Source organism: Lathamus discolor, chromosome 18, assembly GCF_037157495.1.
Source record: "Lathamus discolor isolate bLatDis1 chromosome 18, bLatDis1.hap1, whole genome shotgun sequence".
Classification (NCBI taxonomy): domain Eukaryota; kingdom Metazoa; phylum Chordata; class Aves; order Psittaciformes; family Psittacidae; genus Lathamus; species Lathamus discolor.
In genome coordinates this window covers 6,697,022-6,721,807 of record NC_088901.1, presented here as the reverse complement: position 1 = coordinate 6,721,807, position 24,786 = coordinate 6,697,022, and the positions used below count along the sequence as shown (strand labels likewise).

General features: G+C 55.0%; 1 protein-coding gene across 1 annotated transcript in view; it reads right to left on the bottom strand.

The window, feature by feature from the left end:
• The window catches only part of SLC9A1 (solute carrier family 9 member A1), a 29,477-nt gene extending 4,691 nt beyond the window's left edge, over positions 1–24,786 (bottom strand). Inside the window, exons 1-5 of the mRNA XM_065698006.1 lie at positions 24,428–24,786; positions 2,887–3,347; positions 1,261–1,511; positions 576–793; positions 238–440 (exon numbers count right to left, since the gene is read on the bottom strand). Coding sequence (XP_065554078.1) covers positions 238–440; positions 576–793; positions 1,261–1,511; positions 2,887–3,347; positions 24,428–24,752 — 1,458 coding nt within the window. The 5' untranslated portion in view covers positions 24,753–24,786. The remainder of the gene's footprint in view (positions 1–237; positions 441–575; positions 794–1,260; positions 1,512–2,886; positions 3,348–24,427) is intronic.

The window sequence follows — 24,786 nt, the reverse complement described above, 5'->3', positions numbered from 1 at the left end:
GCTGGCACAGGGTGCCCAGAGAAGTTGTGAATGCTCCATCCCTGGCGGTGTTCAAGGCCAGGTTGGAAGAACCCTTGGGTGACCTGCTTTAGTGTGAGGTGTCCCTGCCCATGGCAGGGGGCTGGAACTGAATGATCTGAAGGTCCTTTCCAACCCAAACTATTCTATGACTCTGTGATACAACGAACAATCCTCTTGCCCTCTGAAAGCACACTGTGACCACTGCATGCCACCAACCTGCACGAAAACGGTGAAGAAGATGACTGTGATGATGGCTGTGAGGAACATATCCCTCATGCCAAAATGCCTGTAGTCCAGGAGGTACCCGAGGGAGAAGGCGATGGCTCCCCGCAGGCCTCCATAGGCAATGATGAACTGGTCTTTTGGTGTCAGCTTCACGATTCGGAACTTGTTGATGAACCAGGTGAGGACCAGGACACCTGAGGAGCGGGACAGGATGGTGAAGGATGCCCTCCAGTCTCCCCTGCAAAGGCAAACTAGGGCCTCATGGCTCCGAGAGCTGCCCATCACCCAGGGCCGTCCCAAAGGCCTTTGCCATCACACTGAAACCTCACCTAGAACCCTTGCGATGAGGCAGAAGAGCAGTGTGCTGATGACAAAGGTCCAGTTCCAGTAGTGGTGGCCAGCCACAGTGGAGACACCCAGGAAAATGAAGATGAGGGTCTCGCTCACACTGCTCCACATCTTGAGGAAGTACTTGATAGTGGTGTGGGACTTGTGGGAGATGTTGGCTTCCACATAGGGCCGCATGACCACACCAGAGGCGATGAGCCTAGGGGCAAGGTTGGGGCCCTCAGCAGCCATGGGAACATGGGGACAGCCCCAACCCCTGGCCCTGCAGCTCCTATACCAAAACCCAGAGCAGGACAGGGCTTGCGAGACACCAACATCAATTCAAAGCCTCCAGAGAAGGCAACAGGAGGTTTCTCCTTCCCTCTGGTAGGGCAGGAGTGAGCACTGGAGCTCAAAACCACATTGTCTTGAGCACTCACCAGGCCCTGCCTGTCACTGTGTGCCCAGGAGAAAGGGCACTGGGCTGCCAGCACCCCAGGATCTGTAGGACAACTCAAGAGAGTCGCTTCCCGCATGTGTCTCCCTGCACATCCTAGCTCTAACACACCTCTAGCCCTTACTGGGCATGTACTGGCCATTCTGGGACAGCCAGAGGGCTGTGGTTACACCACCTCCAAATGGTCCAGGGGACAGGAGGGCACCACATCCCACCCATGCCCAACTCACGCCATGATGCCAGAGAGGTGGAAGAGCTCAGCAGAGAGATAGGCCATGTAGCTGTAGAGGAAGACGAAGAGGGGCTCGATGACTCGGATGTGGGAGGTGAAGCGGGACGTGAAGGCAGCGATCACCCCATAAATGACACCCACGAAGACCCCGCCCAGCGACACCACGAAGAAGCTGAGGAAGCCGAGGATGATGTCGATGATGGTCACCTGCTCGAAGTTGGCAAACTCCTCAAAGAGGTGGTAGAGGACCTGGGGAGGAGAAGGGAGATGAGGGTTCAAACGGTCCCACTGCCAAGAGACAACCTCACCTCAGAGGAGACCTGCACGAGAACACTGCACGGGGCCCATATATAGGCCTGTCGGGCTCACAAGGACACGGTGCCACTGGAGAAGTGGCTGGGACAGGTCTGCTCCCAAACACAGCTCCGACCACTGTCCCAGGGGGTCTTCAGTCAAAGTCTGAACCAGTCAGAGCCTGTTCCTGTTTCTTAATGAGCAGGTCAGGACAGATCCAGGCTGGGGGACACTTGACAAAGCCAACACCTGCCCTGTTCAGCCCAGAGGACAGCCCAAACCCTTCATGCAGCTTTAGGGCACCCTAAGGGATGGCAGTGCTGGCAAGCAGGGCGAGGCCCAAGTGCCAGCTCCTGCCTACCAAGGCTGGGTCCTGGTACATGGGTAGGGACAGACGTGAGAGCAGAAGGCAAAAGCATTCCCTAGGGATGGGAGCAGGGACACAGACCCTGCAGGCAGCCCCTCTGGTGAAAAGGGGGGGGGAATTGTCTGGGAAAAGCCCTGTGGTGGGACAGCGTGTTCCTCGTCAGCTGGAGCCTCGTCAGCAGCTGGCTCTGGAATGGACAGCTGGGATATGGGAGAAGAGCCAGGAAAAAGCCGTGGGCTAAAAGTGAATGCAGAGGTCAGCTCTGCAGGAGGAGAACGGCCAAGCCAGCACCTGCACGCAGATGTCCTTTGGCAGTGGCCTGGTCCCCAAACCTTCCAAAGGTCCGTGCAAAGCTGCTGCTCCAAGGCTGGGGCTGTGGGTGACCTGGGGGGGATCCAGCCCGGCCACAGCCCCTGGGGTTCCCCCCTTGCCATGGCTGGGCCATGTCCTGCACTCCCACCTCCTTGGTGCTGCAACAGGAGGACAGTGAGGAAGACCACGCGAGGAAGGAAACAGGAGGGAGCAGCAGCTCTGCGGCAGTGTTGCCCAAACCAGCACCAGCCCAAGCTCCTGCTCACTTCTCCAGGCACCAGCACGTCAGCAGGAGGCAGTTCCAAGCGGGAGAACAGATTCTCAGGAGAGCAAGGCACCAGGAGCAGCCCTGCTCTGCGCTGGCTGAGCGCATGCTCCTGGTCAACCCAAACCACCAAGCGCAATGCTTCACCTCAACCCGCCTCTGCAGTGCTTTAAGCCACTATATTTAGTTTTGCATCTGCAGAGGGTTAGGAGCAAGACGAGTTGCTGCAGGTCAGCTGGCAGGAGGCCCCTGGAGGCTGGGAATGACACAGTCTACAGCTCTGCCTACAGGGATTGACTGAGAGCTGCCAACCCTGGTGCCAGCACCCAAAGAGGCTCCACCAAAGCAAAGGCCACCCCCTTGGCCGATGCCCCTCATTCACTCACCACTGTGACGGCATCATTGAGCAGGGACTCCCCGAAGACCAGGATGTGGAGCAGCTCGTTGATGTGGATCTCCTCAAAGACAGCAAGCACGGCCACCGGGTCCACAGCCGAGATGATGCTGCCGAAAAGCAGGTTGGCCAAGAGGCCAATGTGGTTGAGGCCAGGGCCACCGAGCTGGCACACGGCATACATCAAGCCACCCAAGAAGAAGGCATTCCAGAGCGTCCCCACCACAGCGAAGATGAGGATGGTGCCCAGGTTCTCGGTGAATTGGCGCAAGGGGAGGAAATAGCCGGCATCCAAGATGATGGGTGGGAGGAGGAAGAGGAAGAAGATGTCTGACTTGAGGATGGGGGGCTTTTCACCCACCCCTTTAATGAGGCCCCCGACCAAAAGGCCCACCACGATGAGCAGGCAGCTCTCGGGAACAATGCTGGACACTGAAGGGATCACATGGAAGCCTGGAGAGGAGGAGAGAGCAAGACACGTCACATGAATGGAGGATGCTCTCTGTGGGAGGACACCCCTGCAAGAGTCAGGGACCAGTCCCAGCCCTCCCTGCGCTCTTCAGGATCCTTTGTGTGCCTCAGCTTCCTCTTCCAACCCCCTTCTTCCTCATGCTCTAAAGTGGAAACTGCAGCTTCACCAGACCCACAGCCCCTGGCGTTGCTCAATCTCAGGCCAGAAAGTGAGACCTGGTACCAGAGTTTATCAGGCAGCAGCCACCCTGTGGCACCCATGCCCAGTGCCCCTCCAGGCTCCGCTGGCAGCTGTGTGCAGCACAGGCAGTTCTCACAGCACAAGCTGTCGCTGGCTCCAGCTCTGCCCATCACAGCTCCTCATCCCCAGCAACGTGGGTTCTGGCATTTCCCTCCTGTCAGACGGCAGCCTGCCCACCAGTGCTGCTGCACCCGGCGTGCCAGCCTGGCAAGAGGCAGCCGTGCCCATCCCCACGTGTCCCTGGTGCAGGGGATGGAGGGGAGATGGTGCTTGGTGGGGTTGAGGGTGCAGTTGGAGCTGCTCCTGCAATGTCAGGAGGTTTTAGGTGGCCACTTGCTGCTCCCAGGCATGGAGAAGGGACAGGACACATCACGGCTGCTCCTGGGGGTGGAGGGTGAGAGGAAACTCATTTCCCCCTTTGTGAATCACAGCACAACCCCAAACACAGGTCTCTGAGCCAACCACAATCCATTGGGACAACATCCACCCACCAAGCTCCCCCTCTGCAACGTGGGCATCTGCGTGTAGGGCTGGGCGCGCTGTGTGATGACAACCACGAAGCAGCACTTCAGCCAACGTGCCAGTGCCCACAGAAGGATTTTGGGTTCCCTGGATCCGCTTCCAGGCTTTATAATGATTATTTTGAAGGGAGGCACATTTGCTCCCTGGCAAGGGAAGCAGTTTAAAATAAGGAACCCTGCTTTGGCATCCCATGTTCCTCTGTTCCTTCCGGCCTGTGCCATCTGTGCACGGATTCACTGCAGATTTAAGCGCCGCTCCCTAATGAGCCACCATCCTGCTGCTGGTATGGAGCTGCTCAGCACCAATCTCTGAGCAAACTGCTTGGTGGCCTTCAGGTTTGGGCATGTGAGGAAGCCCATGGGAGATGGGAAGCATTCAAGCTCTCTCCCAGTGCTCTCCCAGTGTCCAGCCACCAGCATCCAGGGACCTCCTGGGCTGAAAATGATTCCTGATCATTCCTGTCTCTGACCCCTCAGCAGCTCACGCAAGCACTGAGCACCCCAGGGCAGCCCTGGCAGGGAGCTCCCTATGGAGGGGAGTGATAATCCCTGTTCCAAGCACAGCTCAAGGAACAAGTGTCCCCTTCCAGCACCCTGGGGCAATTACCCATCCCAGCACACACCAGCCCTGGGCCACAATAAGACTGAGAATCACACAAGCAGGGAGAAGCCCACAAATCCATTCTTGCTTGCTAAGTATGTTCAGTCATGACTAGAAGTCAAACAGTGCCGATTAAGCAGCTCTCACTCCTTCCCCACAGGCCCCAGGATCCCATTCCACTGGAACATTTGGGTGCTGATGTGAATTCAGTGGCTTAGAACCTTCTTGTAGAGCCCTAAAAATACACTCACACGGGCTGCATTTTAATTATGCCTTTGATTTAGTTGAATCTCATCCATGTTTTGCTACTTGCTTGCTCTGCTCAGTATTTTTAGAGCACTCGGAAGCTGATCGGTACCAAGCTGTTGCCGGGATCCTGCTGGGATCCTGCTCCGGGTGCTGGGCCAACATCCTGCTTTGGGGTGGGGGAGCTGGATCAGGACTGCAGGGGGGGTCTCATGACAGCAGAGTAGGTAATAGCCTTACTAAGAATACTAAGCCGTAAGAACCCCCAGGCTCCTGTTCTGGCTGCTTTGGTTAAAGGTTAAATCTCATGGGGGCCTTGCTGCAACTGGGAGAAGCACCCACTGGGCTTTGGCTGGTTTCTCATGGCAGAGAGGTCCCATGAGACCCCATTTCCATGAGGGGCCCCCAGAGCCCCCAGATCACCAGCACAGGCACCCAAGTTTCTTCCTCTGGAAAACAAACTCCATGGGAGCAGTTCCCCATCAACAGCACGACACACCTCCCGGACTATTAAAAGCAAGCCCAGTTGAGTAAACACCAGCACCGAGAGCTTGAGCAAACAAGGAAAACGGAATTCAGAAGTTAAGAGTTCCTATTAAGATGGCTCCTTGTCCTCACCATGCACGTGCTCAGCACAGGAATCACTCTCTGCTGATCCTCAGCAGGGCAGAAAGGTTCCCTACAAAGGGGGAGCCAGGCTGCTGTTCCCAAGGCGGATGCGGTGCCATGTAAACATTTACTCCCAAGCAAACAGCTTGGGAAAGCCTCTGACCTGCGTGCGGTTTTCTCCTTCCTCAGCTGTTTGTGGGTTACTGCAGTCCCAGAGCACGGCTCGGATGCAGCGCCTGCCTCTTACATAAGCTCCATCCAGCAGCAGCTGCTCCTTTGCTGCCTCATGACTCCAAACCCACTGTATCTGATCTGCTTTCATCCTCAGCCTGGGCAGGAAGAGCCTGAAGGGATATGGAGGTAGGAGAGGCAGAGGGAAGGGTGCTGGGCACCCAGCCCTGCATCCCCATTCTGCTGTCAGGAAAAGCTGGGTCCCACACAAGCATTTGCCCGTGGTGATGTTCCTGCAGTGGCCCCATGCCCTGAGCTGCTCTGAAGGCCAGAAGAGGAAGATTTCCAGCTCTCAACCCAACAGCAGCTCTGAAGGTGCTGGGAACCCACTGCACACGGAGCAGGGAGCATCCCCCTTTGCTCAGCCCAGCCTCACCCTACAACAGAAAGCCCCAAGGCCAACAAGCACCGTGTCCTACAGCATCTGCAAGGTCTCTGCCCTCTCCAGCCCACAGCATTTCCCCATCCCAGCCATGCAGAACTTCTCCCCCCCATCACACTGGCTGCTGCAATACAGCTCCATATGGCACAAGACCCAGGGTCAGGCTTAGTCAGAGCTCTGGCAGTGTTCCCCTGGTTTTAAAGACCTCTCCCAAAGCAGCACAGAAAGAACAGTTTAATCAAACACTTACAATGAAAGGAAGGAGGCAAAGCCTTCATACGCCGCCTTGCTCAAGGCCAGCTCATGGGGAGCTTCTCCTCAACCAACAGCCCCAAGTCCTTCTCCTCAGGGCTGGAGCTGGAACTGTGAGAGCCCCTGCAATGCCCATGGCCCTGAGAAACACTGCTGTCCAGAGGGGATAACTTGCTGCTGGAGGCAGCCTGAACCATGAGGCAGTGGCCCAGCCTTGGGGATTACAGGGTCACCAAGGGCCAGTGCCCATCACTTGGATCAACACCACATCCTCCTTAGAGCTGCAGGTTGGATTTGGCTGGGATGAACACCCCCTCCTGTCACAGGAGGAAAAGGAATGTGATGGAGCAGGGATGAAAACCCAGCCAGTGTTTGAGTTGGAGCTGGGTGACGAGGGGGAGGAAGGAGGGAAGGAGCATGTGGCACAGCTGGAGAGACCCGGCACATTCACAGTTAAGTGGATTAGAGCTTCTCCACCCCTGGAAGCCCTCCATGTGATGCTCTGTGCAGCCCCAGGCACCCATGGGTGCCCTTCTGCGCTGCAGGGTGGGACTGAGCAGCCACATGGCTTAGGTACAGAGAGTGCTGCGGCGCTGGAAAAGCCCTGGGAGAAGGCACGGAGTCCAGGAATGGGGCTGCCCTTGTGAAGGACACTGCAGAGAGCAGGGCTGGAGGAGGCACACGTGGCTCAGCACCACCAGGGCCCCTCCAAAGGCCACTTTAAGCCTCCAGGACACCAGGCTGGCAGGGTCCGGGGACTGTACAGAGATGCTCTGTGGCATCAGCAAAGCCGCCACCCCCTTGGTGAGGGATGCAGGTGGGTATGGACACCTTCCATGCTCCCGTGGGACACAGGGACCATGGGGAGCCCCAACACGGCAGTGCTTTGCTGGACGAGCCCCAGAGCCACTGAGGTGCCACCAGCCATGGGGATGAGTCATCTGCAAAGTATTCCCCTGCTCCATCCCTTCCTCTTTCTCCAGTGAGAAGCAGCAGGCAGGGAGAGGGGTTGGGAATGGGCTCTGGGGTCTGCAGAGCACAGAGACCACCACAGCCTGACTTTCACGCCCTGTGCTTTGGGGGGGTTGAGGATGCTAAGGCCCTGGCAGGGGGCTGGGAGTGTGTCTCAGCCCTGCTGTGCAGCCTCTCTTGTAAAATGGAGCTGGACCCATCGACCTGCCCACAAAGACAAGGGGCGAGGAGCCTGGGGAAGGGCACAGAAAGGAAGCAGTGTGCGCCCAGCACCAGCAGAGATGTAATGGGCACATCTCAAGGGAAGGGGAGGAACTAAACAGCTGGTGATTTACACCTGAAAATAGAGCGAGGCCAGGCTCCTATCACCCTGCATGGGGAGGTGGGAGACCCAGGATACTTAAATTACATCCACTGCATCTCACAAGCTTCACCATCACCTCCTGCCACCGAGCACCAAGGCAGGTGGGGATGGCACGAGTGAGGCCCTGCAGCAGCTTCGGCTTTGCCAAGCGCTTTTCAGCTTCACCATGGAGCAAGTCCCAGTCTCCCAGGTGCTCTCCTGCAGCTCTCTTTGGGCTGGTGTCAGCAATGTGGCTTGGTTGGGGCAGCCTCTTAGAGACACATCAGATGGCGTCAATGTCCAGAAGGGAATAACTTTGATTTTCCACCTCAAAAGTGACATTTCCTGCTTAGAAGTTGACTTGTTTTGTTGTTTGGTTCAAAGACGGGTACAGAACAAGCTCCTACGCACAACCATTTCCTCCAGATCAACCCAAATGCTTCATTCAAGCCTTATTATTTTCTTGTCACTAATTACAAAGCAAAGCCAAGGAGCAGGAAGGGAATTAATTACAACTGCTTTTTGTGACTCACTGAGTTAATGTAGATACCACACAGGGGCCATGCAGCCAGCAGCCACCCAGACCTCGCTGCAAAACAAGCACAGGGAGAGAAGGGAAAAGCAAGACATCCAGCCCTAATTTGGGGGATCCCTCTTCTGCACCCCAGCCTCCCATGAGCAGGGATGTAGGCAGGGAAGGGGATGTAGGCAGGGAAGAAGATGAAGCCACATGGTCTGTGCCCCCTAATGCAAAGTGCCCAGCACAGCCTGGCTCAGCTGGTGCCCAACCAGACCTCAGTGCCGAGCTGGATGCTGCAGTCAATAGCCATTAACACCCATTGCTAAAGGTACAGCTTTGTTTTCCTTGGTGCACCACCCCCTTTGCTCAAACAGTGGGTCCCACCTCAGGTACTGAATTAGCCCTTGTTTTCCCTCTCTTCCCACCATTCTGCAAACAAAGCAGAAGCAAAGGGGAAGAGTTCCCTGCGATAGGAGACCCAGAGCCGCCTGGTACAGCCTCCAGCTCCTCGGTCTCACACACTCAACCCCAACGCCTGTGGCGAGGCAAGCATGCATGGTAAAGTGACCTGCCCGCACCCTGCCTGCTTTCCAGAGGAGAACAACGCTGATAGCACGGGGCCAACCCGCGAGTGAGTCAAAACCCAACAGCTACAGAACAAGCAGCAGACACTGTCAGGTACGAGCATGCAGCTGAGCCACTCAGCCACAGCACTGATAGCGTGCATTGGCCTGACCCCTGCAGACCTGGCAAGCACCCCTGCGAGCCAGCCTGGCCAAGTTCTTGAAGTGCAGCCATGTCAGCAAAAGCAGGCAACCTGCTGGGCAGCACCATAAGGGAAGAGCCCTCCATTCCAAGCAAAGGGCAGACAGCATCCCTGCATCCCTACCCTGTATCCCTGCCAGGAGCTGGCAGGGTTTACAGCAGGGCTGCGATGTCTGATCCCTTCCCAGTTGCACCATCCTCCTGCAGCAGCATTTTGAAGCCTGTTCCCACTGGCAGGCCCTGAATAAACCCTCTGATGGAAGGGGAGACAAATCCAGACACCCCCAAGGCAGCCGGATAGAGCAGGCAGGCACTTGCCTTTCCCACAGTCCCCTAGGGACCTTTGGGGAGCAAAGCCCATGCCCCAGGATAGGATGAGCAGAGAATAAGCTGCAGCCAGAGCCTTCCTTCTCAGGGGGATGTTAAAGGCTCCCTGTGCACACAGGGCATAAGCAGGAGTGATGCTGGTCTGGCTCTCTGCAAGGTCCAGGGCTAAGGAGAGGACAGCTCATAGCCTGTCTGGGGTGCACAGCCCTGCTGTTCCATGCCTGGAACCTTTCAGAGAGGAGGTAAGCAGGGGGGCAGAGCAATGTAAAGACTCTTCTGGTAACTCAGTGCCTGCAGCAGCATCATGTAGGAAAGTGCCTCTCATCCTCACCACTGTGCCAAAACCTTGCCTTCCCCTGGGAGCAGCCCCCTGCACCCCACGGGCTGCCAGCTCTGCCAAGAGCAGTCACTGCCTGGCTCCAGAGGGATGCAGGGGTGTCAAACATGACACCCCATCACTGCAGCCCCCTCGCGGGCATGAGCGACGTCACCCAGTGATGGTGATGGCACTATCTGGAAACCACGGGGTTGCTCCCTTCAGGTAGGGCTGGATGTGGAGATGCAGAAAGGTTTCAGAAAGAGAAGCAGCCTGGGGAATACAACCAAAGGCATTGCTGCATGCTGCAGCAGATGGAATGACGAGCTGCATGCAGATGAGCCCAGCTCTGACACCCCCCAGGAGCCAAACACTACCCTTAGAGAGGGAAAACCCATTTGCTCTGCCCGGAGCCCCGCTGGAAGGTGGCAGGTAAGGAGGCTGCTGCGCTTCGGGGGCCGGGGGCCCTCGGTGGCAGTGCTGCATAGCTGGAGAAGGATGCACAGGAGAGCTCTGAATCATCCGCAGGCACCCCGGCTATCAGCCTGCCAGGATGGGCAGCCACCTGTAGAGAGCTGCACTTACAAACAGGCTGTTTACACAGAGCCACAGAACTTCAGTGATAACAAGGAGAGAGCCCTTCTTGGGGCCCAGGGCAGGCACAGCACCAGCTCACCCGCCAGCACAAAGCTGTTTGCCCACTCAGCTCTCCCCCATGCAAAGGGGCTGTGTCCCTTTCTTCTCCCAGGCACGCAGCATGGAACAGCTCAGGCTGGGCTGACAGCACTCAGCCTCCCAGGAGGAGGCACCTGCACGCTCCCGTAACACGCTGTGGTGGCACTCCATGGACAGAGGTGTAGTAGAAACACTTGAATACTCTCATTCCAAGAGCAGACAGAAGCAATGCAGCAAAGCACACACCCTCATTTTACCTCCAAAGCACTCACAAGAAATTAACAGATCAATTGGGAGTCTTTTACAGAGCTCGTATTAATTTCCTCCCAGCTGTAAAAGGAAATGAGAGACAAAAGGCATTAAATGGATTTGCCCAAGTCCCCAAGTGAGCGGCACGAGAGCTGGCGGGAGAACCCAGCAGCTCCCCCTTCCCAGCCCTATGTTTAGATAATGCTTCTCCTTCAACCCAGAAGAAAAGCCAAGGACACACTGCAAGAGAAGGAGACATTGAGGAAGACTTATTGAAGACTGAGAAACATACAGGTTCATCCAACAGCTACACCGTATCAAGTAAGGAGGAACTGGAGCCAACTGGAGATGCTGCTGTAGCAAACACTGGTGGCTTGGAAGGCTTCAAGGTTTGGTCCCATCACATTGTGAAGAAACACCTTGCAGATCCAGCTGTGGTGAGCACAGCAGCTCCCCTCCACCCGCCACCTCTCTCCAGCTCCATAATGAGATGCTGCAAACCCAATGTCCTCCTCCGGGGCAGCAATAAGAAACCCCCTGTAGCTGTGCCTGGGATTGGCCCGACCATAGAGGGTTTGGCACTACATGGCCATTAACAACCTGCAGTGATGCCAGTAACCCCACTCCCTGCTGACTGCATTCCTCTAACGGGCACGGTACAAGGCTGCTCCCAAGCCACAGGCTGAGATTAGTAAACCTGTTGGAAGCCCTCAGGCATGCTCCACATGCAGATTTTCTAAGGCGGGACCATATGGATCCTTACCAGCCTTTGGCAGTCACGCAGCAGGAACCGGGCACACAGGTATGGAGGTGAACAGGGACAAACTGCCATGCAAATGTCCTGCTGCTGTGGCTCAGAAGCTCATTTTAACCTTTTTTTTCCACCATCTCCCATCCAGAGCCAAGCTAGCAAGCCTGGGTTCTTCCTGCCATAGCTCATTTACCCCACAAAACTCAGTTCTCTATGGCGCAACAGCATCCTCATCCTGTTTTATATCCTTCAGAAGTATCACAGCAGCGACAACTTGAGCATTTGGAGCTAATAAAAGAGTGGAAATACTGCTCCAGCTCAAGGGAAAGGGGCCAAGAGCTAAACACAACTATTCCCAGGCTGCTTCATCTGGATGCCATGAATAGCTGGGCTAGGAGGGGTCAGTGCAACACATCTGCCTCGAGCTGGGGGTCTCCTAGAACAGGATCCTCCCAGTTACTTTCTGCACGATGCAAAGCAAGCCTGCACACTGTTTAATTGAATATCGAACTGCTCCGGAGTAGAAATTACTCCAGGCCTTGTGAAGAGATGGTCCCTGCTCACCCAGAGTAAGGCTCTATTGTTCCCCAGCTCCCTGACCTCAAGCACACGGCACAGCACACACGGTTCCTGCTGGCCCTTGAAGCCTCGGGAAGAGTTAAAGCTGAGCCAGCCCAAGGCAAGCAGGGTCAAGCTCCCCAGGCAGAGCAGTGCCAATTGCCCTTCCCAGGAAGGGCAGATTTCCTACCGGGAACAGGGGCAGGAAGGACAAACAAAAGGTTTTCAGGAAAGAACCTGTTGCTCCCCCTCCACCAGGAGGGAGGAGGTAATTGCAATTAGCACTGATTACTACCGGGCTTTGCAAACCCAGACAAAGCAACACCACTCGCAGCACACGCCAGCACCGGGTTGAGAGCCAACAGGAGCACCCAGTCACCTTCTCTTCCCCAGCCAACAGGAGCGCCCAGTCACCTTCTCTTCCCCAGCCAACAGGAGCACCCAGTCACCTTCTCTTCCCCAGCCAACAGGAGTGCCCAGTCACCTTCTCTTCCCCAGCTCTTGGCAGGAGCTGCCAGCACACAGAGATCCCACTGCCTGAGGCACCCTGGTGAGACCAGGAGCTGGAGAAGCATCCACTCTCAATTGGGATGCAGGCAATGCTGTTTCACACCCAGCCAAGCAAACAGAAGTGCTCCTGGGAGCAGATGCTCTCCCCTCTCGGCAGCACTTCACAGAGAGAAGAGCCTGTACCTTGCAAAATGCACCCCCCAGGGACCAAAGCTGCAGTGGGAAAAGTGCTCCCAAGGGAAACTGAGGCACTAGCAGGGCTTGATACACCAACTCCTCTCTTTAAAGGCCTGTGCGTGCCTAAGTCTGCACCTGTGGCATTTGTACTCCAGCAGCAGGATAGGAAGCTGCCTTCTCTCCATATCCATCAGTAAGAATTTGCGTGTCATGACTCCAAACTGCAGCATAATTCCAGGCACTGGGAAAGGGAGCCTGTTTCTGCAGATTTGCATCTTGCAGATTTGCGTCTTGCAGCCCTGCTAAAGAGAGGGGAATGGCTTCCCTGCCAGCACTCGCTAGCAAGTGAATTTAAAAGCTGTCCCTCAAGGTTGATGTGTTGTGACTTCCTGGAGACAAAGAGCATCGATACTCCGACATTTATGAGTCACTCCTGGGCAACCCAAGGAAACGCATTTGTTCTCTTCCCATTACAAGAAGTACTTTGCATTCTCCAACCTTCCACTCAAAACATCACCCCAGCTTCAAACAAGCCTTTGGTCGGTCGTGCCCCTCTCAAATCCATCACCAAAAGGCATCACAGCACCAGATTTATTCTCACCACTCCCCTCCAAGCACTGATCAATCTTTGATCACACCTTTTTGCCAAACACACAGCAACGTGTGTGTGCACGCCCGCCTGCAGAGCTCTGCATTTCAGGTCTTCCTTCCCAAGCACAAACACGCCTTCTGCACCAGAAAAGAGCAGGAGAACAAAGCATGCCAAGATAGGCATCCCTCCATTAACACACAGCTGGAGGGTGTTGGGAAATTAGAGAGAAAAGCAAAACATACAAGTGCCATGTAGAAGAGATGGCAAATGCAGAGCTTGCCTCTTTCTCATAGAGTCACATAATCCCAGACAGGTTTGAGTTGGAAGGACCTTAAAGCTCATCCAGCTCCAACCCCTGCCATGGTCAAGAACACCTTCCACTGGAGCAGCTTGCTCCAAGCCCCGTCCATCCTGGCCTTGAACCATGAAATGAGAGGACCAAGCATGGACACTTGGTTCAAATCATCCCTTGCCACAACCCCTCTTCCCTTTGAAGGCAGCCACCCAGATTTCAAACCACTGAGGCTGTTCTCAAACCTACCCCAGCAGCTTTGAGTCCCAATGGGTGAGAAGAAACTGCTGACAAGCCAGGCAAGGCAAGGAAACCAGCACATGGGAGAGGTGTAACCCAACTCCATCTGTATTTTTACAGAGCATTCCGGATGGATTTCAGCTTTTATTTGAACAAATGAAGCCTTGGGGAGCCAAACAAGAGAAATAATGAAGAAAATCAAATGTTTACAAGGCAGCTGCAGTAACTCATCCTAATTATTGCTTAAAGTTTCCTTCTCATACCCACAACTCAAATGCTGCTCTAGTAAAGACCTCACTCCTGCATGACTCCTACAGCCCCATCATCTTTGCAGTGTACAGCCAAATCCCAGCACTTGCAAGACAGAAAACGGAAGGGATTACGTGAATGAAATACTCTTTTGGAAGCTGTCCTGGGTTTACCAGGAGCCGTCTTCCTCCCTCTTAGTAGCTGGTGCAAGCTCTGGATTTTGACTTCCAGCCTGGGCAGAGAGCTGATAACACCGATTGGTTTTAATTGTTGCTCAGTAATGTTTATTCTGGCCAAGGGCTTTGTGAGCCTCATGCTCTGCTGGGAAGGAGGGGAGGCCGGGAGGAAGCAGAGACAGGACACCTGACCTAAGCTAGCCAAAGAGGTATTCCATACCACAGCACGTCATGCCCAGGATGTAACTGGGAGTTACCCGGAAGGGCTGGGATTGAAGGCTTGGAGGAGGTATCAGTCGGTACTCGGCTGGGGGGAGTGGCGCGAGTTATCGGTCAGCTGGTGTTGAGGTGTTGTATTCTTTCCTCTTGTTATTTCCTTTATCATTGTTATTATTGGTGGTAGCAGCAGTGATTTGTGTTATACCTTAGTTACTGAACTGTTCTTATCTCAACCCGTGGGAGTTGCATTCTCTCAATTCTCCTCCCCATCCCTCTGGGAGTGGGAAGGGTCAGGGGGGGTGGGATGGGAAGGAAAGAAAGAGGGAGAAAAGAAGCGGGGGGAGTGAGTGAACGAGGTTTGTGGTTGGGTTTAAACCACGACAGTTCTTTGGCACCCAATGTGGGGCACGAAGGGTTGAGACAACGACAGAGATGATTGGATTAATAGTCGTCACAATGCTGATTTATGGCTCTCAAAGTTGTTTCTCTTGCTCTCACAGTTTCAGAATGCTGTACATTACTTAGAGCCAGTATTTGCTGTGATAGTGTTTATCAAGTGTGGGGCCTGGGCTAAGGTTCTTGTCTCACTGTACTTTATGGCAATGACTTGTAATACGGGTGGGCTCCGGCAGCAGGGCGGGATGGACGTGGCCGTGGACTTGTACCTGGCCGTCCCGCTGCTCTTCACCACCCTGGCCCTTGTCCTTGCCTCTGTCTTCGTGAGGCTGCGGGGAGCCGAGGCTGGGAGGAAGGCGGCTGCCGAGCAGCGGGAGGACGCGGAGGAGCAGCCGAGCCCCACAGCTGAGCCCAGCCTCGCGGTGGCCGAGAGCGTCCCCCGGAAGCCGCCCACCCAGCCCCAGGAGGACGCAGGAGCCCAGGCAGCATTTCCCAGCAAGGCAGAGCAGGAAGATCTGCACCCAGGGAAAGAGAAGCTGGTGGTGGGAGAACCGGCAAGCACAGCAGCTGCACCAGCCCCAGGGACAAGTACAGCAGCATCATTGGAGAGTTCTGACAGGTTTGAATGGCCTTTGGGTACCCTTGGGACCTGCCTGCTGATTGTGATGGGGATCAGCATGTTGGCACACACACAGAGGGTGTTCTACCCACAGCCATTTTGTCTGATCTCGGAAGTCAAGCAGAGTCAGGTTTGTTTCTTGTCTGGGGTTAGACGACAATATGGGAGGACCAAGAGATTTTCCCCAGGGCTGGACAGTCATGACTGGCAGTGTGTGGGACAGTATGAGCCAGTATTTAGTCCACTGGGCCCCTCCAGTTCTTTGGAAGCATCAGAGATGGAAGGCAGCCATATGGAGTCCTCAATGACAAGTTGCAGAAACTGCTGGAGGAGAGGGTGAATCGAGTCAGTTTGCTAAGGTGAAAGCCATCCAGCTGGCCCTGGACATTGCTGAATGAGAGAACTGGCCAGTACTTTATCTCTACACTGACTCATGGATGGTGGCAAATGCCCTGTGGGGGTGGTTGCAGCAATGGAAGCAAAGCAACTCGCAACGCAGAGGTAAATCCATCTGGGCTGCTGCACTGTGGCAAGGTATCGCTGCCTGGGTGCAGAACCTGGTGGTGAAGGTACGCCATGTAGATGTACATGTACCCAAGAGTGGGGCCACTGAGGAACACCAGAACAACCAACGAGTGGATAAAGCTGCTAAGATTGAAGTGGCTCAGATGGACTTAGACTGGCAACATAAAGGTGAATTATTTTTGGCCCGGTGGGCCCATGACACCTCAGGCCATACGGGCAGAGATGCAACATACAGATGGGCCTGTGACCGAGGGGTGGACTTAACAATGGACGCTATTGCCCAGGTTATTCATGACTGTGAAACATGTGCTGCAATTAAACAAGCCACACCTCTTTGGTGTGGAGGACGATGGCTGAAGTACAAATATGGGGAGGCCTGGCAGATTGACTATATCACACTCCCACCAACCCGCCAAGGCAAGCGCCATGTGCTTACTATGGTGGAAGCAACCACCGGATGGCTGGAAACATACGCCGTGCCCCACGCCACTGCCCGGAACACTATCCTGGGCCTTAAGAAACAGATTTTGTGGCGACACGGCACCCCAGAGAGAATTGAGTCAGACAATGGGACTCATTTCCGGAATACCTTATAGACACTTGGGCCAAAGAGCATGGCATTGAGTGGGTATATCACATCCCATACCACGCACCAGCCTCTGGGAAAATCGAAAGGTACAATGGGCTGTTAAAAACCACACTAAGAGCAATGGGGGGGGGAACTTTCAAGCATTGGGATACACACTTACCAAAGGCCAACTGGTTGGTCAACACCAGAGGATCGGCCAACAGAGCTGGCCCAGCCCAGTCAGAACTTTTACATATTGTAGCGGGGGACAAAGTTCCTGTGGTGCACATGAAGAATTTGCTGGGGAAGACAGTCTGGGTTATTCCTGCTCCAGGTAAAGGCAAACCCACTCGTGGGATTGCATTTGCTCAGGGACCCAGATATACTTGGTGGGTAATGCGGGAAGATGGGGAAGTCCGATGTATACCTCAAGGGGATTTGATTTTAGAGGAAAACAGCCAATGAACTTAACTGTATGCTGTTGCCTGCTGTGTAATACTTTTATAGCCCATCAACTAGATGTCTTCGGGTCACCTGCGACTGGCCCTGACTTCCCTCCAACCATCATCCCAACAGAGAATGAATTCTGATAGAACCAGACAAGTTCTGCAGTGAAGGAACAATCAGCATCAGCAGGCAACGATCCAACACTGTACACAGCCTTTCCTGCCCTGAAAGACTGTTACAAGGGATGGAACCTGACATCATGGACCGAATGGACTCGACAGCATTATAGGGATTGGTCCATGCACTAAGAAATGATTTCTTTTTCTTTGTCTGTGCGTGTATGTGGATGTGTATATATATATATATATATATGTAAGAGAGATGGTATATTGAAAATGTGGGATCTGAGCATGACGTGAATGGTACGGAATAAGGGATGGATACTGTCCTGGGTTTACCAGGAGCCGTCTTCCTCCCTCTTAGTAGCTGGTGCAAGCTCTGGGTTTTGACTTCCAGCCTGGGCAGAGAGCTGATAACACCGATTGGTTTTAATTGTTGCTCAGTAATGTTTGTTCTGGCCAAGGGCTTTGTGAGCCTCATGCTCTGCTGGGAAGGAGGGGAGGCCAGGAGGAAGCAGAGACAGGACACCTGACCTAAGCTAGCCAAAGAGGTATTCCATACCACAGCACATCATGCCCAGGATGTAACTGGGAGTTACCCGGAAGGGCTGGGATTGAAGGGTTGGAGGAGGTATCGGTCGGTACTCGGCTGGGGGGAGTGGGGCGAGTTATCGGTCAGCTGGTGTTGAGGTGTTGTATTCTTTCCTCTTGTTATTTCCTTTATCATTATTATTATTGGTAGTAGCAGCAGTGATTTGTGTTATACCTTAGTTACTGAACTGTTCTTATCTCAACCCGTGGGAGTTACACTCTCTCAACTCTCCTCCCCATCCCTCCGGGAGCAGGGAGGGTCGGGGAGGAAAGAAAGAGGGAGAAAAGAAGGGGAGGAGTGAGTGAACGAGCTGTGTGGTTGGGTTTAAACCACGACAGAAGCCTAAAGAGCGTCTGGTTTATACAGGAGATGCCTGTCATGTCTGCAGAAGGGCTCCAGTCCCTTGGTGCCACAGGTTTGTCACTCATAGAACCACCCTCTCCCCTTCCCTCCACCCCTGTGCAGCTTTCCCTTCTCCCATGTGTGAGTCTCAATCCCTATTTAGCCACACTAATTACAGACAAAAGACTGGCAGACTGGTTCTCCACCCCACTTATTCCCAAGGGAGCTCCAGCACCTCTGGCTATCATGGATAAGCCGTGGCTGGGTGCCTGGGCAATGCCGGATGGAGGACATGAGCCAAATAGTGGTGTCCTCTGCTCCTACCCCACAAACCAGCCCAGCTCTGTTGGAGGACTCAGGGGAGGGAGAACTTCACAGAATCTCCCTGAAAGCCAGACCAGCACCCATGTGGGCTCTTGCCATTGCAGGACCTGCAAGCCAGCACCCACATTCCACCTCTACACTGGGTGTTCCAAGCCTTCCTTAATAAACGGGATGAAACAACAGCTTCAGCTCCTGAGTGGCCTCAAGGTACAGAAAGCAGATCCAGGCATCACTGCAGGCATGAGGGTCCCTGTGGGGTGCAAAGCCAGGGCTGAAACCCAGTGTAATCATCCTTTAATGGACACTAGGGCTCACTGGGGAGGTTGCAGCAGTGATTACAGACGTCTTCAGCTTTTCCCACTCCATTGCCATCCGGTACTTCACAGCAGGAATCTTTCACTCTTCCAGCCCTAATTAATGTAATGGCTTTCTCAGATCCATAGAGGGAACAGTTTGGAGGGTTTTTGCCCAGGCATCAACAATGGGCAGAGCAGGGAAGGGGAAAAACATGCCATGGCTGTTCTTTCTGAGATGGCAAAGCAGAAAGAAAGGGAAACCACAGCATGTGTTTGGATCATTCTCCAATAAGGAAGTGGGAATGCAACAAGTCTGCATTAGAAGAGGCTGTTTAACTTCATTATCATCACAATTTACACTTCTGTAGCACCAGCTGCATGGGTATTTCAAAATCCTTTCCTAACATCTATTCATCGAGCCCCAATTCCCTGCAGAACAAGCACAAGCTCACCAATACAAACCAGGCAGCATGTGGGGTGATCTCACCGCACAGCACCTTGGTATCTGCACCCACACGTGAAATCAGCCATGGCTTTAAAACAAACATTCCCCACATCAACCAGTCCCATGGATCCAGCTGAAACAACCCTGACACCTCCAGCCCTTCCCACCAGCCAGGCTTTGCTGACGGCCATCCCCAGCACAGCCCAGAAGAAGCCAATCTTGTGGTGGCAGAAGAGAACCCTCAGCGCGCTCATCCCATCCATCAGACACACAATTCCACCACGAGGACAGCGCTGGGCCAGTGCACATCTTGGGAAGTTTCTCTGCTGTCCCCTTCCCCACCCTTGAAGGTGGCACCAGCAGCCACGTCCCCACACCCCACACCAGTGGCTCTGCTCCACATCTGGTCTCCCAGATCCAATTCCTACATCCTGTGCCATGTTTCCTGCCCTGCTTATCACCCCCCCCGGCCAAACCAGCCCTCGAGACCATTAACTGACAGGTCCCTGTGAGACCTATGGGTTGGCCCTTCCAAAATCCAGGGTTTCAGGGATGTGGGCTGCTAAAAGCATCTGGAAAGCACTCGAGAGTTTTAGCAGCCAAATCTCACTGCCAGCCTCTAGACATTTCTCTAGCTTGAAATCGTCCCTGCTCCTCCATGAGGCTCCACAACCCCACTTGTACCCATCATGTTTCGCTCTTCTTTTCCCAGTTCCTATCACCAGCCCACAGGCCCTGGGAACTTCCTTCATCTTCTTCCTCCTCAGAGAGCAGCACTGGGGACAGTTGGTGAGGCCAAAAGCAACTGCCAGTGCCAGAGCCTGATGCCAGGATGCCCCATGCCTGAGGTCTGTCACCAAACACCCCCAAAGCAGCAACACATCCCCACATACCACAGAGCTCCCTGCAGCTCTGGGCCCCCTTTCTGCTCACTCAGCCCAGCCTCTCAAGTATCAGTTTGGTGCTGGTTGGGAGGGAGGGAAGGAGAGGAAACATCCCTGACAACAGCCTGACCCAGACACACGCTGAGTGCTGTGAAGGGGGGAGAGACAGCAATGACTCAGTTCTTGCTACAGGCTCCAAGCCCAAGAGGAGCACTGCATCAGGCAGCAAGCTCACGTCTAGTGCACATCAGTGAGCAAAAGTAGGGTAAGAGCTCAGCTCTAAGGCAGTGCCTCCTAGGGACCCTCTGCAGTAACAGCCAGCATGAGCACATGGGACATCAAGTCCTCATGTACTGGGATGAGATGGAGTTCATTTTCTCCACAGCTGTCCTCTATGTATTAGTTTTCCCCACGGTGTTGGGTGTTGGTGGCCAGGAAGAGAACACTGATTTGGCCACTGCTGAGCAGCACTCCACAGCAGCAAGGCTGTCTCCGACATTCCTCCTTAGAACGGGGCTGGAGCTGGTCAAGATCTTGGGAGGGGACACAGCCAGGACAGCAGACCCCAACTGACCAAAGGGACATTGCACACCACAGGAGATCTGCTCAGCAATAGAAGTAAAGAGAAAGAAGGACTGGGGACATTCCTTATTATGCTTGTCTTTCAGAGCAACCACTGCTGCTTCCTGGGAAGTGGCTGGACATGGCCTGCTGATGGGAAGTAGAGAATGAATCTTCTGTGTTTTCCTTTGCTTCCATGTATGGCCTTCCCTTTCTCCTTATTTATCTGCCTTTAAGAGTTTCTTCCATCTCATTTTCTCCCCATCCTCTCCTGCCAGGAGGGAAAGGACAGAGCGGCTTGGTCAGCATGTGGTGTCCATTCAAGGCCAAGCCATCACATTTCACTACACACTTGAGCAGCAAAGTGGAATGGCCAGGATGCTCCAGGGGTGCTTGGGAAGAGGCTGAAGAGTCAATTGGTGCAGACAGACAATAGGAAGGCAGCTCCTAATGCACTATGGAAATATGACTGCTATGCTTTGCGGCTTTGGAAGATGTCCCTGGGAGACACAGGTAACCCCAATTCTTCTCCAAGAGCTGGTGCTCTGACCAGCAGGCCACAGCCAAAGGCGTGCTAACCACAATCTGTTATTTACATTCCTGACTCACTCCTTCCCTTCCCCCTGAAACAGAAAGATCTGAATTCCCCTAAACATCTCCTGGAGCCAGGTCGTCTCCTCAGTGCCAGGAAACCAGGTTCTTGTGCCATGGCCCTTTCCTACCACTCCTTGGGCACAGAGGGAAGGAAACCCTTGCAATATCCTTGCAACCCCTTGCAGACAGGCACAGAGGGCTTCTGGCCCGGATGGTTTATGGTCTATGTTTTCTGACCTTGTGCAGCGATGCAACAGGTTGATAATGTCCGGTTGCAACCCTCAGCCGGGAAGGCTTCTCCACTTTTGCTGGCCAAGTCAAGCCACCACCAGATGTGGTCTGCACATGGCCTTGTAAAGGCACGGTTGTAGCTATCCCTCACCCCCTCTTCTCCTACAGTCTTAAAATACCGTGTGAGTATGAAGTGAAGCAGCCAGCACCAGCATTCCCCTTCTCAGCTGGGATTAGCAAAGCAGAAAGAGCCCATGCCTGTAGGACACACGGGGGTAACCAGTCCCACTGTTCCAGGAAGCCAGCCCCTCTCACGTGTGAATCCTCCAGGAATCAACAAAGACTGTGTCAAGAAGGGAAGGGCTCCACTCACACCTTTGATTCCCCAACCTAACTCACAGTCAGGGCTGCTGGAGACAGGATAAATCCTCAGGAAGGGACTGCCTAAAGTGTTGAGAGTGATGAGGGGAAACTGAGCAACAGGACAAGGGTCAGGCTGTATCTCCTAGCCTAGAGGAGAGCCCTGTAAAGGCTTCTGGGCTCCAAGTAGTCACCCCGCACTATGTGCAGTGTGTGGGTGACACCCCAAAGCCATTCACCAGGGTGAAGATTCACTTTTGCAGCAACATGAGACTCAATGACCAGCACTAACCTGGTAAAGGGGTGTCTGGAGGTTGTGGAGAAGCTGGGGCAGGTGGCAAGCTGTCATGCACAGCCCATGCTCCACACTTGCCCCTCTTGGAGTAAAGCGGTTCCTCCTTTGCATCAATGGATACACATTAACAGGACAGGGGGGAGAGGAAGCACTGCTCTGCTCACCATCCCCCTTCCTCTCTAAATGACAACTGGGTTCTCCAAATCCTGCCTGGTTTAGGGAGCCTGGAGACTTGTGCGTCTCATCCTGCCCTCACAGCTGGTACTGCACAGGCACAAGAGCTATCCCTGGGTGGAAAAAAGGCTATTCTGCTGCTCTCAAACAACATCCTCTGATCCACAGTGGCACTGATGGAGCCAGTATTTAGACAGTGAGCAGCACAAGCAGAGCGAAGCTGACAGTTCAGCGGCACCACCAGCTTGGGAGCCCCACACCAAGACAAGGTGAACAAGCAACGCTCTTCCCTTCAGAACCCTGGAGAGGAGGCCAAGCAGAAGGATGCTCCAGGACCGCTGCTGAAGCCATTGTGAAAGCGGCAGGCAACCCAGGGTACGGATTGTGGCATAATCCACATCCCTGGAGTGCTGCAGAGCACCTGCCATCCCCAAAGGCCCCTTGCCAAGCCTGCAAGGCAGCTCCTCCTAAAATATACCCCCTCATTCCCAGCCTTGCGTAATGCTCATAGCACGGAAGAACCAGTGGGGCTCAGCCCAGCGCCAGAAATAATTTCTGCAGCGCACCCGAGCCCTAACTCCAGCCGAGAAGCAGCTTCACGCACCCCCAGTGACGGAGGGTCCCCACAGGAGGGGGACAGGCAGCGGGCGGCGATGTCCCCCGTGTCCCACCCCCACCCGCGCCCCGCGGGGCCGCTTTCTGCTGCCCATTCTGGCGCTTTCCAGCCGCGGTTCCTGGAGCAGGGCGCAGGTCAGCGCTGCTGGCCCCTCCTTTCTCCACCAGCTTCCGCACTGATACTTCTGCTTTCATCACTCCCCGCTCTGCGAGGCAGGACTGCAAGCGCAGTGCAATAGCTCCGAGCAGCTACCAGAGGTCGCTTGATCCGCGCTGGGAGAGCCCTTGGAAAGCAGATTGATTCGGCGGCTGCGTTTCCCGCAAGGCACCTTCCAGTTAAATGCACCTTAAATCGTCCTAGGCAAAGCTGGGAAGGGAGAAACCCCACGGATCCCATCTGGATCTGCCCCTGCCTTGTCTCCCAGACAGGCAGGAAGCCGCCGGGTCTGAACTGTTTGCACTCCTGCATGTAAATAAACCATCGAGGAGGGATGTGGAAACAGCTTTGCTGCCTCCGCATCCCCAGGGGGCTGGGAAGGGGATGAGGCAAAGCTGAGCAAGGAGAAATAAGCTCCTGGGGGTCTCTCGTACCCCTCCAGGACAGGCCAGGGCACGGTTTCCAACAAGCACCAGCTTCTGAAGAGCTCCCAAAGCAAGATTTCAAGGGGCAGAGCTGCCCGTAGCATTCTTAGATCGCTGGTGGTGATTGAGAGGCAAAATGAAGGCAGAGCTGCCTTCCCTCCCAGCACCGCACTATGGCAGAACAGGCAAACGCTTCACCTATCCTGGCTTTGTATGACCACTGATGGGAGCGGGGCCAGCCCAGCCTCCCGGCTGAGATTTGAGCTGTATCCCAAAGTTACATCACTTCGGGATATTTCTGTTGCTATCGATTCAGCTGCACAAGTTTGGAAAACAGTTTGTCAACAACCCCCACCCCGGCAGCCGGATGCTTGCCCAGAGAGGGGGACTGCAGAGGGTGACTTTTCCAGCCCTCTGGCCCCTGATGCTACTCAGCTTTAAGGCAGGAATCCTCTGGATGCTCTGCAGCAGGGGCAGCTGCCCTCCTGCTTTGCTACAGAGGGGGAGGAAAGAGAGGTTGAAGCACCGGGAGGTTTTGAAGTGACTTCTCCAAGGTTACAAAATGCATCTGTGGCTGAGAAAGGCAGGAAACGAATCGGATGCTTCCTCCAGAGTGCCGAAGGGAGGATAGGAAACCGAGCAGGGGAATGCTCAAGGGTTGGGGAGCATCTCCAGCCCTGTTCCCAGCCGGTGAAATGCAGAAGGCTGTGTTGAGCAAGGCCGGGATGCTGCTGCCCTGTCTACCAGGCCTTGACAGACGCAAGGTCGTGGGGAGAGCAGTGCCCACCACTGCCTCAGGCTGCCTGGGGGGGATGCAGGGGATGCTCCGGCAGGTTCCTCCCTGGCACGCTCTGGCAGTCCCACCCTGCGGTGTCTGTGCTGCTCAGCCAGTGTCTGCCACCCTGGGATGCTCCAGTGGAGCCCTCCTTAGGATGCCTGGGGGGTCCCACCCTGGGATGCTCTAGTGGAGCCCTCCTTAGGATGCCTGGGGGGTCCCACCCTGGGATGCTCCAAGGGATGCTCAGGGTGCCCGCTCCTGGGGTGCTGGAGGCTCCCTCCCCGGCGCCTTTCCAACCTACCCAGCTTCATGAGGCAGGCCAGGAGGATCCAGAGGGAGATCTCGAAGGGGATGCGGACGTGGGTGTAGTCGATGCCCAGGACAGGGAAGGCTTTGCGGGGCTTGGCGTGCTCCTCTGCCGAGGCGTTGGCGGGCTGCCGGTGCAGCGGCATGATCTCCTGCGCGGAGCCGGGCGGCGCCGTGGTGAAGCCGCCGCTCTCGCCCGCGGGCAGAGGGGCCGGGTGCCGCTGCGGGGGCTCGGAGTTGGCCTGCAAGCCCTGGCCGGGCAGCAGCGGCCCCAGCAGCAGCAGGGCCCAGGGCAGGGCGCGCAGGGCCGCGGCGCCCATGGCGGCGGGCGCGGGGGGCGCGGGGGACGGCGGG